Source organism: Mycetomoellerius zeteki, unplaced genomic scaffold, assembly GCF_001594055.1.
Source record: "Mycetomoellerius zeteki isolate Tzet28-1 unplaced genomic scaffold, Tzet1.0 scaffold597, whole genome shotgun sequence".
Lineage (NCBI taxonomy): Eukaryota > Metazoa > Arthropoda > Insecta > Hymenoptera > Formicidae > Mycetomoellerius > Mycetomoellerius zeteki.
The window spans coordinates 42,823-57,295 of NW_017257606.1; the positions used below are offsets into that span (position 1 = coordinate 42,823).

A 14,473-nucleotide genomic window follows, 5' to 3' on the forward strand; every position below is an offset into this window, starting at 1 on the left:
TGAGGTCCTGTTTGTGCGTACTTTAATTCTGTAAAAACAACTTTGCAATCCGTCAATTCAATTCGGAGATATTTCACCGAATGAAAATGATGGTAAAGTAGAACAACTTTAGCATCCCCTTAAGCTCGAACTGTTCGAAATATTCGAATTTGATGCTCATTTTTATAAACTTCAAACTATTCGAATAGATCGAATATTCAACATGTTCGAATCTTTTTGTCTGAGCCCTAATTTTTATCGTGTCAGTAAAGTACAGTTTTTGTTACGTTCTCACAAAAGATAATCCAAGCCTTTAATAACATTGTTTCTTATTCCATGTTTGTTATAACTTGTCTTTAGGTCTGTTTTCTTATAGTTGAATTAGTATACATATTTTTATATTTAAAGTGAAATAGGTAAACAATAAGAATTTTACTGGACCGTACATTTGAAAATTCGACAATATGAAATAGGAGTAATGTAAAAACCTGTAAAAAAAATTAATTTATTTGCCGTTTTTCAGCATATTAACATCTTAATAGGATGCCTGATTGAGCATAAAATTATTAATATTGCTTATTAATTTAATTCGTGATATTACTACAGTAGTTTAATTGCGTTTATATAGTCTGGAAAATAATTCGGCGCGGTTTAAATAACTACAAATATAATATATATGCAAGTACATATATAGTATATATATGTACTTGCATATATATAATTCAGATTGTGATTAAAGATCTAGCTTTGACCGTCACAGCCATTACTTCTATTTTATATTGTGAAATAGGTAAATGTTTAATATGTGGTAAAAGCGAAAAGGAAAGTTCTAGTGCAGTTCAATTCTTCTAGTACAGCAAAATAAAATAAACCTTTTTCATTTTGCAGGAGGCATTTTCAAATAGAATTGGAAGCACGTAAAGCGGTACGATTAGTATTCAACGGACGCGTACTGCAACCTGACACTCAGACTCTCGAGCAGTGCGGCTTGTTCAACGATTGCGTGGTTCATTGTTGGGTGCATCAACCGCGACCAGCTACCGTACCGTCGTCTACGTTAGATAATTCATCGTCTATTTATTTCAATTCCCAGCCGTTCTCGGATCTGCCCACCGATGCGGGGATAAGTTCGGTACACAACGAGTGGGACTTGAGCCGGCTCCTTGTAAGCCTTCTAACGATCATCCTAGGTCTCGCGTGGTATTCGCGGTATCATTACGCTCAACTTTTCACCGCGACAACCACGCTCGCGCTCTACGCGCTTACCGCAATCTTCACGGTATCTCTCTTTAGTAATTTCTTTTCTGATCAAGATAACATTCGGAACGTGGAATGATATGATGACGATGATGACGACGACTATTACGATCCCTTCTAATACGATTATTTCTAAGTTGTAATTTTAATAAAAAAAGCACCTTAAATACAAATCGATATAATATACATTGTAACGCGTACCACGTATACTATGAATTTAATGGAATCAATCAAACGGTAATCTTCGTCGTCGAGGTGCTTTTAACGTAACATTCTCGAGATCAAGTTTATCGTTGATGATAACGAGCTCACTATAGTTTTGTGATTTCCATCTTTCTTGGTGTTACTCTCGAAGATGTAAAACACTGATTGCGATATTTCTATTGATCTACGTTTCTCTGTTGAATTATAATTAAATTCGTTATATACAAGAGGTGCGTTAAGTTGTGTCGCATAAATTCTAGTGTAGCGTTTCTTGCAGAAGATTTCAAAAGAAATTTTCTTTATGATGCATGATAGTAGATGACGTATCTGTCACTTAACATATATTAAAAATTATAATATATACGTTATAGATTATATGTCTATATAAAGTATATAAGTTGTCCTCCGTTAAATTTAAAATAATTAAATAAACTAATAAGAATCCAAAATAATCATGCTCGAATGTTATGTTGCAATAATTCCGAAATAATAAATAAAGTTGCTACTTTTTCCCCTCTCATGAACTCTCATCTTGCTCTGGAGAATATATGATGACATTGCTTTCTTAGAAAAAGTAACTCTGATTTTTAAAATTGACTTCAACGTTTAAGAACTATTATACTTCGACATTCATTCAAGCGTAATTATTTTTATCTTTATTCCTTGTACCTTTCGTTTTTTTTTAAGCTTCATGTGAATCAGATCATGGATATATATATTTTCGTAAGAAATATCGCTTTGTGGTGTTTACGTTATAAAGTAATTAGGAAATACTCTGTACGATAAAATAAGTTTCTGTGAAACACTTTTCTTCGTAAGATATATATGTATATATATATGTATATATATAAAATTCTGAAAGGTATCACTTTCCATTCAGTAAAAAAATAAAATTAATTAATGATTTATTTCTCTAATTTTTATTGTAACTAACTCTAAATTATAAACTGAGAGAATTATATAAAAATATTTTCTACAGGTAATTACTTGGTAATTATTACTTTCTTCGATTTTCTAGTACATTGTATTGTTGGTGCTGTGTGATTTGTGAACGTTTTGATCCGCCGAATTTAATATAGAATTGTTTTACGTATTTTTAACGCGTTGACTGTCACGTCATTCAGAATTATATGAAATTAGTTAATTTCACAAAAAAAACTCAAGAAGTCAAACATGTTTTCTTTTTATAATTCATTTTTTACTATTAACATCATTCAACAACGAGACTTCTTTGTTATTTATATTTGAATATTCGATGCTCTAAAAAAACAGGAAATGCTAATCATATATAAATAAATTTGTATCACGTGGCGATCAACATGTTAAGTATTACGGAAATATGTCTAAATAATGCGTGAATTCCAGTTACCATTAGCATAAACAGATTTAATTTGAATGAATTTTGTACTAATAAAGGAGAAAGAAAATTTATCCGCGACTTGTAAGACATATAGCAACCTGGAAGTCATCTACTTACGTTATATTTATTTGTACATGAGAAATAATGCATAGAATACCAATAAAATCAATCTTTTCTAAAAAAAAAAGCTAAATCACTAAAACGGACATTCACGTTGGATAAACTTCAGGACATGCATAAAAATATAAATATAAGTTTCACCGAAAGTGCTTATGGCATAACAAAAGGACGAAGGCGTGATAGAGTTATATACTGTGGTCTCTGATTAGTGTACTATAATTTGTTAAAGTTAAATTAATTATATATACACATACACGATTGTTTTAAATAATGCCAATAAATGTTTATTTATTTGATACTTATTTATCATACAGTATAGCTGTCCTCGTTTCTTAGTGATAAATATGTGTAAAATTTTGCATATTCTGTTAAGACAAATCTACGTTATTATATTACCTATTATTTCTTTCTATATAGTAATCATAAATCATTTTTTATATTATCCAACAGTGCATAAAATATGAGTACGACGATACAAAATTGTGGGAAAAAATTGAAATTAAAAATACAATTAATTCTTTTTATTCTTTAATGTACAAAATAGCAGAACACTTTCATGAAAAATATATTTATTTAAAATCACGTAATAAGACACTCTGGCGTATTAATAGTTTATGTATTAAATACCAAATAAATATATTATTAAATTATATCGCTTCCTAATATGCCTCGCAGTAAATACTTTCATCAACAAATGAAAAAAAAAAGAATTAACTAACTACACATCTTTCGTTTGATCTCAACAAACATGTTATCTTTTTAGAAAGTTACAAAGAAATAACAAAATTACAAGATATAATAATGGTTTGCTAGGTTGCTCCGGTTTTCTTTCAACCTTACATTGAAAAAATCGCAAGTCCATGGAAATCGCTTTTCATACATTGAAAAAAAATTTGTCTGTTGATCTCACTACTTCTAACGATTGTTTATTAAACATGTCTTCCTCCACTGGCGTATCATCCAGCGTTCTGGTAATTTTCTTAGTATTAAGATACATATCGTATGAACAGCCATAAGTACCAAATACCAAATCGATTTCCTGTTTCAAACGTTTGTACGTGAGAGGTCCAAGTTGCGAATTATACAAGTAAATCTTATCCTTCGAGGACGCACCGTATCGTGGTTGCATATTCAAAAGTTTTACGTTGACGTAGCTTACAGAGGATTGCGCTTCCGATGACATCGTGCTGTCTTCCTGTGTTGACGTACGATTGGCCGATGTTCTGACCAACACGAGCCTCATATCCATGTCTTTGATCTTCTGCATCTCCTCAATAATGACATCGTTATTGCGCGGCAATTCCGTCATGTCTCTCTGCGGAGTCTTGGTCACGTTCTCGATGAACTCCTTGTGACTGACGATGACCTTCGCCAAGTTGCTGTTTGCGTCTTTAATTTCGTAATACGCGATGGCTTCGTCGGAGGGCACGAGCCGTGCTTTCTTCCGCAGCTTCTGCACTCGATTGATCACCTCACGTGCTATTCCCTCGTTGTGCATCGCCTCGTCTGCAGTAATGTCCAGAAGGATCAGTATGCTTCCTTCGCTGTGGGCCTCGTACTGCTTCGACAGTTGCTCGGCGGCCGGACCGGTGAAGCTGAACATCAGACGCAAATCTTGCTCCTCGAGCTTGTGGCCCTGCACTACGATCTCCTTCGTGGAGACAAACTGTTGCAGCTGTTCGTCGGACAACTCTTTAATGGCTTGAATCATCTGTTTGAACTCGCCCTTCAAACGAGCACCAAGTGTCTTATGATCTGGCTCTGCTCTCAGGGTCACGCCATACTTCTTCTTGTCAGTAGTAACAGTTAACTTCTTGATGTTGAGTTCTTCGAGTATGTACGACTTTAGTGAGACAATGTCCCTTAGTACTTTGTCATCTCGATGGATCACCACGATTTCCGGCAAGGGATATTTCGTGGGAATGACCTTTCTATCGCGTACAATGCGACCCAATTGAATGACTGACTGCATGTGCGACACAGCCTTCTCTATGTCTTTGTTAATCAGATGATGTCGCGGATGTGGTATCAGTTTGAAGTGCACACTGTGCTTAAAATCTTTATAATCCTCGCAAGTTTCTTTGTAAATCTCCTCCATGTCCTCCTCTGTCTCATTCGTGGGCTCAGGACTATGAGACTCATGATTAGACCAATTACTCGGCTGGTACTTGAATGCCTTTGTAGTATGTTCAATTGAATTAAACGCTTTATAATTCAAAGAATGCTTAGGTCTATCATTCGACGAGCTGACGATCCATTGGTATAACCGTTGAAACATGAATTCCGTCAAGAATGGCGTGAATGGCGCATAGGTCTGCACCATCGTGTAAATTGCTAAAAATAGAGTCGTCAATGCATTATCGCAATCTTCCAAACCGTCTTCACCTTTGATACGTTTTCTATTCATTCTCACATACCAATTTGTGAGATTGTCAATGTACTTTATTAGATAGGGCACCACGGTGTACAGTTTATACTCTTCCATCTCTCTCTTCACAAAGATTAAAAGCGATTGAGTGATGGACATAATCCATTTGTCCATTATATTGTTGGAACAGAATTCTTGATTTTCGGCGATTACAAATCTGATCCCTGATTCCTGATACTGGTCAATGTTCTGCATTAAGAAACGGAACGCGTTGTACCACGGCAAGAAGACGTCCTTGATGATGTCCCGGACACCCTCCTCCTTGAACTTAAGGTTCTCGGCTCTCACGACTGGCGAATTGATCAGATAAAGACGCAGAGCATCCGCTCCGTATTTGTTGACCACTTCCATGGGATCGGGATAATTTTTCTTACGCTTCGACATCTTTTGACCATCGGACGCAAGTACTAGACCGTTGGCCACGAGGTTTTTATACGGTGCCTTGCCAAACAGCGCGGTGGATATCACCAGAAGCGTGTAGAACCAGCCACGCGTCTGGTCGATACCCTCTGCGACGAAATCTGCCGGGAAGATCTCGTCGAATTCCTTGCGATCTTGATTGAACGGATAGTGGACCTGCGCGTACGGCATGGAACCGGACTCGAACCAGCAGTCGAAGACCTCAGGTATACGACGCAACGGCGGCTGTCCCGCACGTTTCGACGGTATTGTCAGATGATCGATGTTCTCGCGATGGATGTCCTTCACTTTTGCGCCAGTCAATCTCTCCAACTCCTCCATGCTGCCCACGCACACGATCTCCTCCCTGTCCTCGGAGATCCAAAGCGGTATGGGATTGCCCCAGTAAACGTTTCTCCTTCACGAAATCCGGCACCCAGTAGGTCTCGCTATTTGCCACCAGCAATTTGTCCTTGATCTCCTCCACCTTGAGGAACCAAGATGGCACTGCTTTGTAAATAAGCGGCGTATCTGTTCTCCAGCAGAACGGATAGCTATGCTTCACCGTGCTGTTGACAATCAGCTTCTTCTTAAGCTGTAAATACTTTATTATTTCTTTGTCCGCGTCCTTGACGTACTTGCCGAGGAAGTCGTGAACCGGCTCCGTGAAGCAACCGCAACTATCCACGGGGCATATAATCTCTTGGTCCTTGCGTATAATGCCGGCTTCCAGGCAACATCGGAAATCATCCTCTCCGAAATACGGAGCTTGATGGACGATGCCAGTTCCGGTCTCTGCTGTGACGTAAGTGTCATTCAGGACTCTGAAAGCACCTTTCTCTTTATAATGCAAAAAATATGGAAACAGTGGTTCATATGCCTTTCCTTTCAGGTCTATGCCCTTTATCCTGTCTATTATGGTATAAGGACCCTTAAGGATTTGCAATTGAGCCTCCAACATAATATAAATGTCACCAGTCTTCTCATTTTTTACCTTGACGTATTCAAAAGTAGGATTGACACATAGTGCCAAATTACTAGGTAGCGTCCAAGGAGTGGTGGTCCAGGCCAGTAGAGACACCCCTGGCTCGTCCAGCAGGGAAAAGGCTACAACGACCGATGGATCCACTACGTCCTTGTAATTCTGACCTGCCTCGAAGTTGGACAATGGAGTGTTACAGGCAGTAGAATAGGGCATTACCTTGATACCTTCGTAAACGAGACCCTTGTGGTATAGCTGCTTGAACACCCACCAGATAGACTCCATATACCATGGATACATGGTCTTGTAGTCATTTTTAAAGTCGATCCACCGTCCCATCCGGCCGACAATCTCCTGCCATTCCTTGGAATATTTCATCACGATTTTACGGCACTCTTCGTTGTACGCCTTGATGCCCATCTTGGCGACATCATCAGGCCCCTTGATGCCCAGTTTCTTGTCAATCTCATTCTCTACAGGAAGGCCGTGGCAGTCCCAACCAAATCGACGCTCCACGGAGTAGCCGCTTTGATACGCGTACCTCGTCACGATGTCCTTTATGGTGCCTGCGAGGATGTGACCATAATGCGGAAGACCGGTAGCGAAAGGTGGCCCGTCATAGAACGAATACTTTGGCCGGTCATACAAAGCGGATAGACTCATGCATTGACGATATACATCGACAAATTTCCATATTGATAACGTTTTCTCTTCCTCCTCGACGAAATTGATGGTCTCCGGAACTTTCAACTTTGAGGAAGCAAACACCCCTTCGAAAGAATAGCTTTTGATGGTCATCTTTGACACGACGTTCCGTACCGGCTGGAGGAATCCTCTTGGCTCGTACGAGGAGCGGATGCAACTCGACACAACCTTGTCGCTAAGCTAACGTGTCTTCTTATTATTATTATTATTTATTGGCCTGCCTTCACAGGTTCCATAAGGAGACAATACGGCCAGATCACGTTACAAAAGTTGGTCAAATAACTTTTTAAACCTTACATATAGTTAATTAAACTCAAGCTAATAATGTGTAACGTGAGTATTGAGTAACCAGTGTGCGAGGGAACCAACTTCCAAGGAATTTATATGCGCACGCGTAAACGTGTGATTGGAGATTCCGAACACGCGGATTAGCTGTCGGGAAGAAAAATCTTCAGGCAGCGGAAAGTCTCTATTCATGAACCAATCAGCACACTTGAAATACTTGTCAGTACACGTGAAAGAAGCGAGAACACGTGCCAAAGCTAATCTCAAACACATAATCTTGCGTCTAGGAAGATGCAAAAAAATAATGATAAAGATCAATATGAGTTTTACTTTAATTTATATAATTATTATTTAACAGATAACCAGTGTATGTAGAATGCATTTCCAAAAGTCCATACAAGATAGTAGGAAAATTTATGGCGGGAATTTCAAAATAATTTTTCCTTTAGACATTTTTTTCAGTATTCTAAATATTAGAATTTTTTTTTTAATATTATTGTATTAACATGATTTATATCTGTTTTCACATATACTTACAATTAAACATTAAAGTATTGTTAAAGTAATTGTACAATATATTTGGAATTATAAAGCAAATCTTTTCACATTCTTGATCTTTGCTGATTAAAATACTGTAATATATTAATGTAACATGGCAGTCATATTCTAATAATTAAGTAGCAAATGCCAACCTTAAAGATAGAAAGGTAAGTAATACTTGAAAAAGAGAGATATTTATACCCGTTTCAACCAATGCGAATTAATTTTAATCTTGATTCAACTCACTCTTCACCTTTTTAATTCTTAGAACTAGAAAAAGATGAAGAATAAGTTAAATCAAGATTAAAGTTAATCTACTTTGGTGGTATTAATGTTTGATATACATAGTATCAAAAAACAATGACAGTAGTAAAAAACTTCATATATCTAATTCCTAAATACGAACTATTAATTTCTTTGGACTACAGGAATGTTTCGTTCGTTCGTTCAACTATAAAATTCGTTCAAAATCTTACAGAAATTATGTAGAAGTTACATATGCATATGTATAACATAGAAAATAAAGATATTTACAATATTTTGTCATTTTTCAAACAGAGATATATCATAAATATATATCACCTGATATAAGTTTGACTAGATGTCGAAATATGTAATGCAAATTCACGATTGATGCATGACATGCTGTATCCTTTGTTGGCGCTGACCGCCAACATATATCACTTGTCTCGGCTCGTCCGGGTGAATGAGCTCGTCCGTGTGTTTCCACTGCCACTTTTTTTCGCTCTCTTTCACGCGTCTATGATCAATGTAACTGATAACGCAACTCGCCGGTATCCATATAACGGCAGTGATGATTATCACAGCACCCACTATATTATCTTTCAAAAAGCGCATAACTTTGTTAATGTTTATATCCTCGATAATATCCCAGAATCGTTCCACTACATCCTGAATGGTTTTCTCACAAACACCCTAAAAAGGTATATGCATGTAATATATTAGACAACAGAAATTGCTTTTATCAAATTAATTATTATGATATATCTTACTTTGTTGCAAAAACCTTGAATACATGGTGTCCCATCAGGTAAAATGTCTTGCTGGTCTATCGGGAAGCACGTCTCGTTCAAATTCATTCTACAGCATCTCTTACACGCGTCAGCAACTATTAATAACGATAATATTAATAATTATATCTTTCAGTACAAAATTAATTGTATGTAATGTAAAATCAATTCTAAAAACACTTAGTCTTTTGACTTTTTCTCAATAATCATAAAGATATCTTTAGAGAATAATATACGAATCTTTTTTTGAAACCAGAGTTTAGAATATAAAACAAGGTTAAAAATCTTGATTAAAAATAGTAATTGATTTTATTAATTGCACAATTAAGCATTTTCGCAAATCAACAGCAAATTTGTAGAAATGAGTTACAAAACAAGAGTTTCTTCTCTTTCTAATATGAAAAAATGATACGAATTAACATAACAAAATATTTCCACTTATATTTGTAGATATTCAGTACTTAAAGTAAAATACGTACTAGTATCACACATGCAGCTTTGTAAATTTTGAGTTTCGCAGTATGGTACGCATTTGCCTAGACGACATTGACCACGTTCGAGACAACCAGTGCCGTCCTTCATGGGCGGAGATCTCGGGCATTCGCTAGACGCTCCGGTGCAGCGCGATTCCTGTTCGCAAGTAGCGTATTGCGCATCACGGCATTTTACGCCCGCAGGCATATACGCGCAACCTTGGCAGCAAGGAGAGTTTTTGTCACTGTTGGAAGAAACAAAACGAGCACCGTTAAACAACGTTGAATATAAATAGCCTAAGGATTTTAAGTGTAAAAAATAGAAGAAAAAATAGATACGTAGGTATGATTTTAGATGGCTTACCTGCAAACTGCTCCTTGGTTACTTCGAAGCTTACAGTTTTTGTCGCAACACGAATCATTGTCTTCTGTTCCTAAGAGACCTGCGTCGCACTCCTCGTCGCCCTCGACTCTCAAATTACCGCAGAATGATTCTTCCGGCTCTGAGAAACAGCGTCCAGATTTGGCTTGCAGGACCTTCCTGATGGATCGCAAGCTACATGGAGAAAATCTCTAGGGAAATATTGATTCTTTATTTAAAAAATAATTAAAATGATTTGTGTGATAAAAACTACAATATGAATCAAGCATATACTCCACCTTGTTGTTTACATCATAGCCACTAACACTGTAGGTATACATTAAGTAAGATCCACCTTGACAGTTTGTGAAATAAAGGTATTGATATAAAAACACATTTTAAAACTTAATATATGTATATATTTTATAAGTTTTTAACAAAAACTTCCTTTGCAACTCATGATTCTTTTTTCTTTATTATTTGAATTCTTATGTTTATTATAGGAATTATTTAATGCTAGTTTGATTAAGTCTCAGAAATAATTTACAATATATAGATATTTGAATTATAACTCACTGAGATATCTGGATCATGCTCGGAACCCCAATTATGACCGAATTCGTGTGCTGTAACCAAATCGGCTTCTCTTGTAATTACTCTCTGTCCGTAATGATTTCTGCTGGAGCTTAGTCCCGAGTTTAGATATAATGTATATCCATTTTTGAAATATTCTGCAGAATATCAATTTTTCGTTCAATTATAAGATCCAGTATCACATAAACATCATTACATATTTTATATAATGTTAGAATAACCTAACACACAAAGAATACAAAATGCTTTTAATATACCTGGTGTGCAGATACCACCCACCGAATTTCTACGAGGAGACCCTACATAGGCTAATCCGAGAATCCCACCTTCAAATTTGAGATCAGTAAACAAGTGAGCCAAGCAAAAATCTTTATGGCTATATTCTCGACTGAACACCTGTATTAATACAATAATATCATGAGAAGTGACAATTAATTTTAGTATTTAACAACGTTAATTTAACAAGCCAATTATATTAAAAAATTGATTGATAATTGATAAAGCAGTTAATTTTAAAGACGCTATTTCTTCAAGCTGCATGTAATAACCTCGAGCAATGTACGGACATCCCATTTCTCGCGAACCATATTGTAATGTGTTTCACCACCTCTCACTCGCGTCGGTTCACTGTGAACGACGATCTTCTTAATAACAAAACCCATTCCTTTGAAACCATCCTCCTCTTGATGCTCTTGCCATAAAGTATCATTGTAAATCTTATGTACTCTATCAATCAAACTTATCTGTGGAATAAGTTAGTATATGATTATAAATAAATATATTATAATTGAGTACCGTTACGATTACCAGATAATTAATTGTAGTTTTTGTACTGCTGGCACCCATTTCTTGGTAAAACCGATAATCGGCGACTAGTAGTAATGGACATCTTGTTTTTGTCGGTGTATATTCGTAAGTCTCTGTTTGCCTTTTCACTCTACTACTGCTATTATCTGTCTCGGTATCATCCTCCTCAGAATTGTCATTTAAAGTATAATCTGCGGCAAAAAGTAATATCATAATGTTGGAAATAATACAGAAAGCATAAAATATTTATTATATGTTGCTTTATAAAAATAATTGTATATTATCTATATTTATAAATAGAATCATACTTATATCTTCTTTAACATAACCGCAGGTTTTTGGAGTCCCATGTGTATGACCTTCTCCATTTTGATAATGCTCCCAACTGAGTTTGACATCGGAAGATTTATAAATAATCATAGTTTGATTATCTAAATGAGAAAGGTGCCTCCAGGATGGCTAAAACATAAATTCACTTCTTGATTATAGATAACAGACAATCTGTCCAGAGATAATCAAGCGTGAGATAAGAATATGATAGTAGCCAAAAAATTATGTAATTCATAATTATATAATAAAATGCGATTGTTTTAAACTTTTTTGAATTAATTTTTTGAAACTTTAATTCGTTGTTTCTCATTGTTTGTTCGGATAATTTGTAATCATATCGTAAACTTTTAGCTATCATTTGGCTGGAGGTATACTCACTTCGATATGAAAGGTTTCATCCAAGATTGTTATACTACCTGTCATGATACCATCATCAATATGCATCTGAGCATGAGACTCAATTTCGCCAAACACTCGGCCGTGGTAAAAATTATCATGATCTATGGAATAATACTATGAAATATGCTTATTTGCTGCTTTGCCAAATTATGCCATACCTAAATGTACAGTTTTCTCATTTCCATCTGCATTGACCTCATATGCCTTGAAGTTGGAATGTATAACTTCTCTTCTAGGTGTCAAAATTAATCGAAAATGGCTGTATTTGAAAGAGATATTAAAAGAACATTAATGAAATGGAGAACATCTCTTATAATAAATGATGAAATAATTAAATATCTTACCGTCCATGTGAATAAAATTCTAATTCACTTATTCTGTTATATGGGTGATAACTATGGTGAATACCTCGTTTTAGAATCCTATGTTGAAAGTGAGTACTATGAATTGTTTCATAATATTTCAAGCTTCTGTGAAGTCCACCTATTAATAATATTTTAATATTAGATAAAAGAACAATTGATATAATTGCACAAGTTGATTTGTGATAATAACAAAGCTAATTTTCTCAATAAAGTCCCAATTTTGTAAAATTATTTTAGTAAGATATTGAAACAGATCATGTATTTTTTAATCATAAATAAGTAAACATTAAATATCTTGTCAAGATTAAGTTTAAAAGATTCGTTACATCTTTTAATATAATTACAGAAGAAAGAAAAATAAGACTTTGAAGAAAAACTAAAGTATTGTTTAGTTCTGCTTGTTTAAACCTTAGCTGAAAGGATATATTTTTTTCAATGGAGATAAGAAAGATATTTACAAAAATTTGAATGCATACAGATTTCTTCCTCAACTTTAAACGAGGGATTTCAATTTTTTCGTGCTGATCGCGAATCAACTTATGGCGTGCTAGTTAAAAAAGTGACAGTATAAATTGAAATAAGTTTAACTTACAAATACTTTGAAGAGTAAGAAAAGCGCAGTAGATAAATAGAACGTTTCGTTTTTCCATTGTCAGTGGAAGAAACTAACAATGCAATGCAAGTAGAAAAGCACAACTTTCCCTTGTTTTTTTTCTATGTTACAATCTTATTAACAATAATCCACAACGTGTCACAATTTTGTGAACATTTTAGACACAATTTACAATTTACGGCATAACGTTGATGAGAAGCGCAAAATTGTATTATGACAGATCATCTAAGTATCGTTTCTTTATTTACATTTGTCATGATGACAATGGATGACAATCAACACGGGACATAGGTTATGTTTCGTTAGTCATAACTCCGATCTTCGATAGAAAGTCGAGCGAGCGAACGAAACGACGATCATTCGAGTTTCTCGATTTCTGAAACCACTGGCGAGATACTTGAAGTTCGCGTGACTATTAAAATTTAAGTGATTGAGTAAGAAACTAATAATATAATATTAATTTTATGATTTATTAATTTTATAGACGTGCATATACGTTTAAAACTCAATAATACTTGATTTTTATTTAAAAATGTGATTTTAATGATATGATCGTCCGAGTTTGATTATCAATTAATATTTAAATAATATATTAACAAAATTCGTATTTTTATTATATAAATGCTTTATAAATAAATATGCATACTTATAATATGCTATAATGTCATATATGTATATACTGCCGCAAAATTACAATTTTTTTTCTACAGTTATCATTTTCTATTGATAATCAAACTCGGATAATAACATTAAAATCGCAGCTTTTAATAAAAATCGAGTATTATTGAATTTTAAATATATTATATGACATGTCTATACGAAACATCCAGGAAACTAATAAACAGGATTCGATAGTGCTAAGTTAAAAAGATAAAAGTTAAGTTAAAAAGTTAATTAATTTTAACTTAACTTAGTTACATTTTAAACTCTTAACTTTTTAATTTAATTTAAATTACATTTTATCGGTAACTATTAATTTTTAATTTGATTTTTTTTAAATCAACCCTCATCAGACACAATGCGAGAGGATGAGATAACTCGAGTATATAATTTAATAATTTTATATTGTATAATCGTTAATTCGTTACTCGTGGACAAAAATAACTAGATTCTTTAATAAATAATGCTGTGAGAAAGGAAAAATCCCTCTATAAGCGCATAATATTATTTAATATTAAATAATATTTTAGGCATATTCTCAGAATATTAAATATAACATTTTAATAATATTTTACTAAAAT

At 34.6% G+C, this 14,473-nt stretch overlaps 3 protein-coding genes across 4 annotated transcripts in view; 1 reads left to right on the forward strand and 2 right to left on the reverse strand.

Moving 5' to 3' along the window:
• The window catches only part of LOC108728264 (transmembrane and ubiquitin-like domain-containing protein 2), a 4,687-nt gene extending 2,863 nt beyond the window's left edge, over positions 1–1,824 (forward strand). For both annotated transcript variants that reach the window (XM_018456744.1, XM_018456745.1), the window contains exon 5: positions 868–1,824. In XM_018456744.1, coding sequence (XP_018312246.1) covers positions 868–1,315 — 448 coding nt within the window. In that variant the 3' untranslated portion in view covers positions 1,316–1,824. The remainder of the gene's footprint in view (positions 1–867) is intronic.
• Positions 1,825–3,579: 1,755 nt separating this feature from the next.
• On the reverse strand, positions 3,580–7,761 carry IleRS (Isoleucyl-tRNA synthetase). The gene is given in 2 exon segments (XM_018456746.1): positions 3,580–6,161; positions 6,163–7,761. Coding segments are annotated over 2 exon segments (3,732 nt in total). The 5' UTR covers positions 7,528–7,761; the 3' UTR covers positions 3,580–3,794.
• A 1,122-nt stretch (positions 7,762–8,883) lies between these two features.
• Tace (ADAM 17-like protease Tace) lies at positions 8,884–13,549 on the reverse strand. The gene is made up of 14 exons (XM_018456747.1): positions 13,212–13,549; positions 12,599–12,737; positions 12,413–12,513; positions 12,234–12,355; positions 11,834–11,984; positions 11,526–11,716; positions 11,267–11,461; positions 10,976–11,114; positions 10,683–10,855; positions 10,424–10,486; positions 10,128–10,336; positions 9,770–10,008; positions 9,273–9,388; positions 8,884–9,195 (listed from the first exon to the last, which is right to left on the reverse strand). Exons 1-14 carry the CDS (start codon positions 13,267–13,269, stop codon positions 8,884–8,886), a joined length of 2,208 nt encoding a protein of 735 aa, XP_018312249.1. The 5' UTR covers positions 13,270–13,549.
• Between the last annotated feature and the right edge of the window lie 924 nt (positions 13,550–14,473).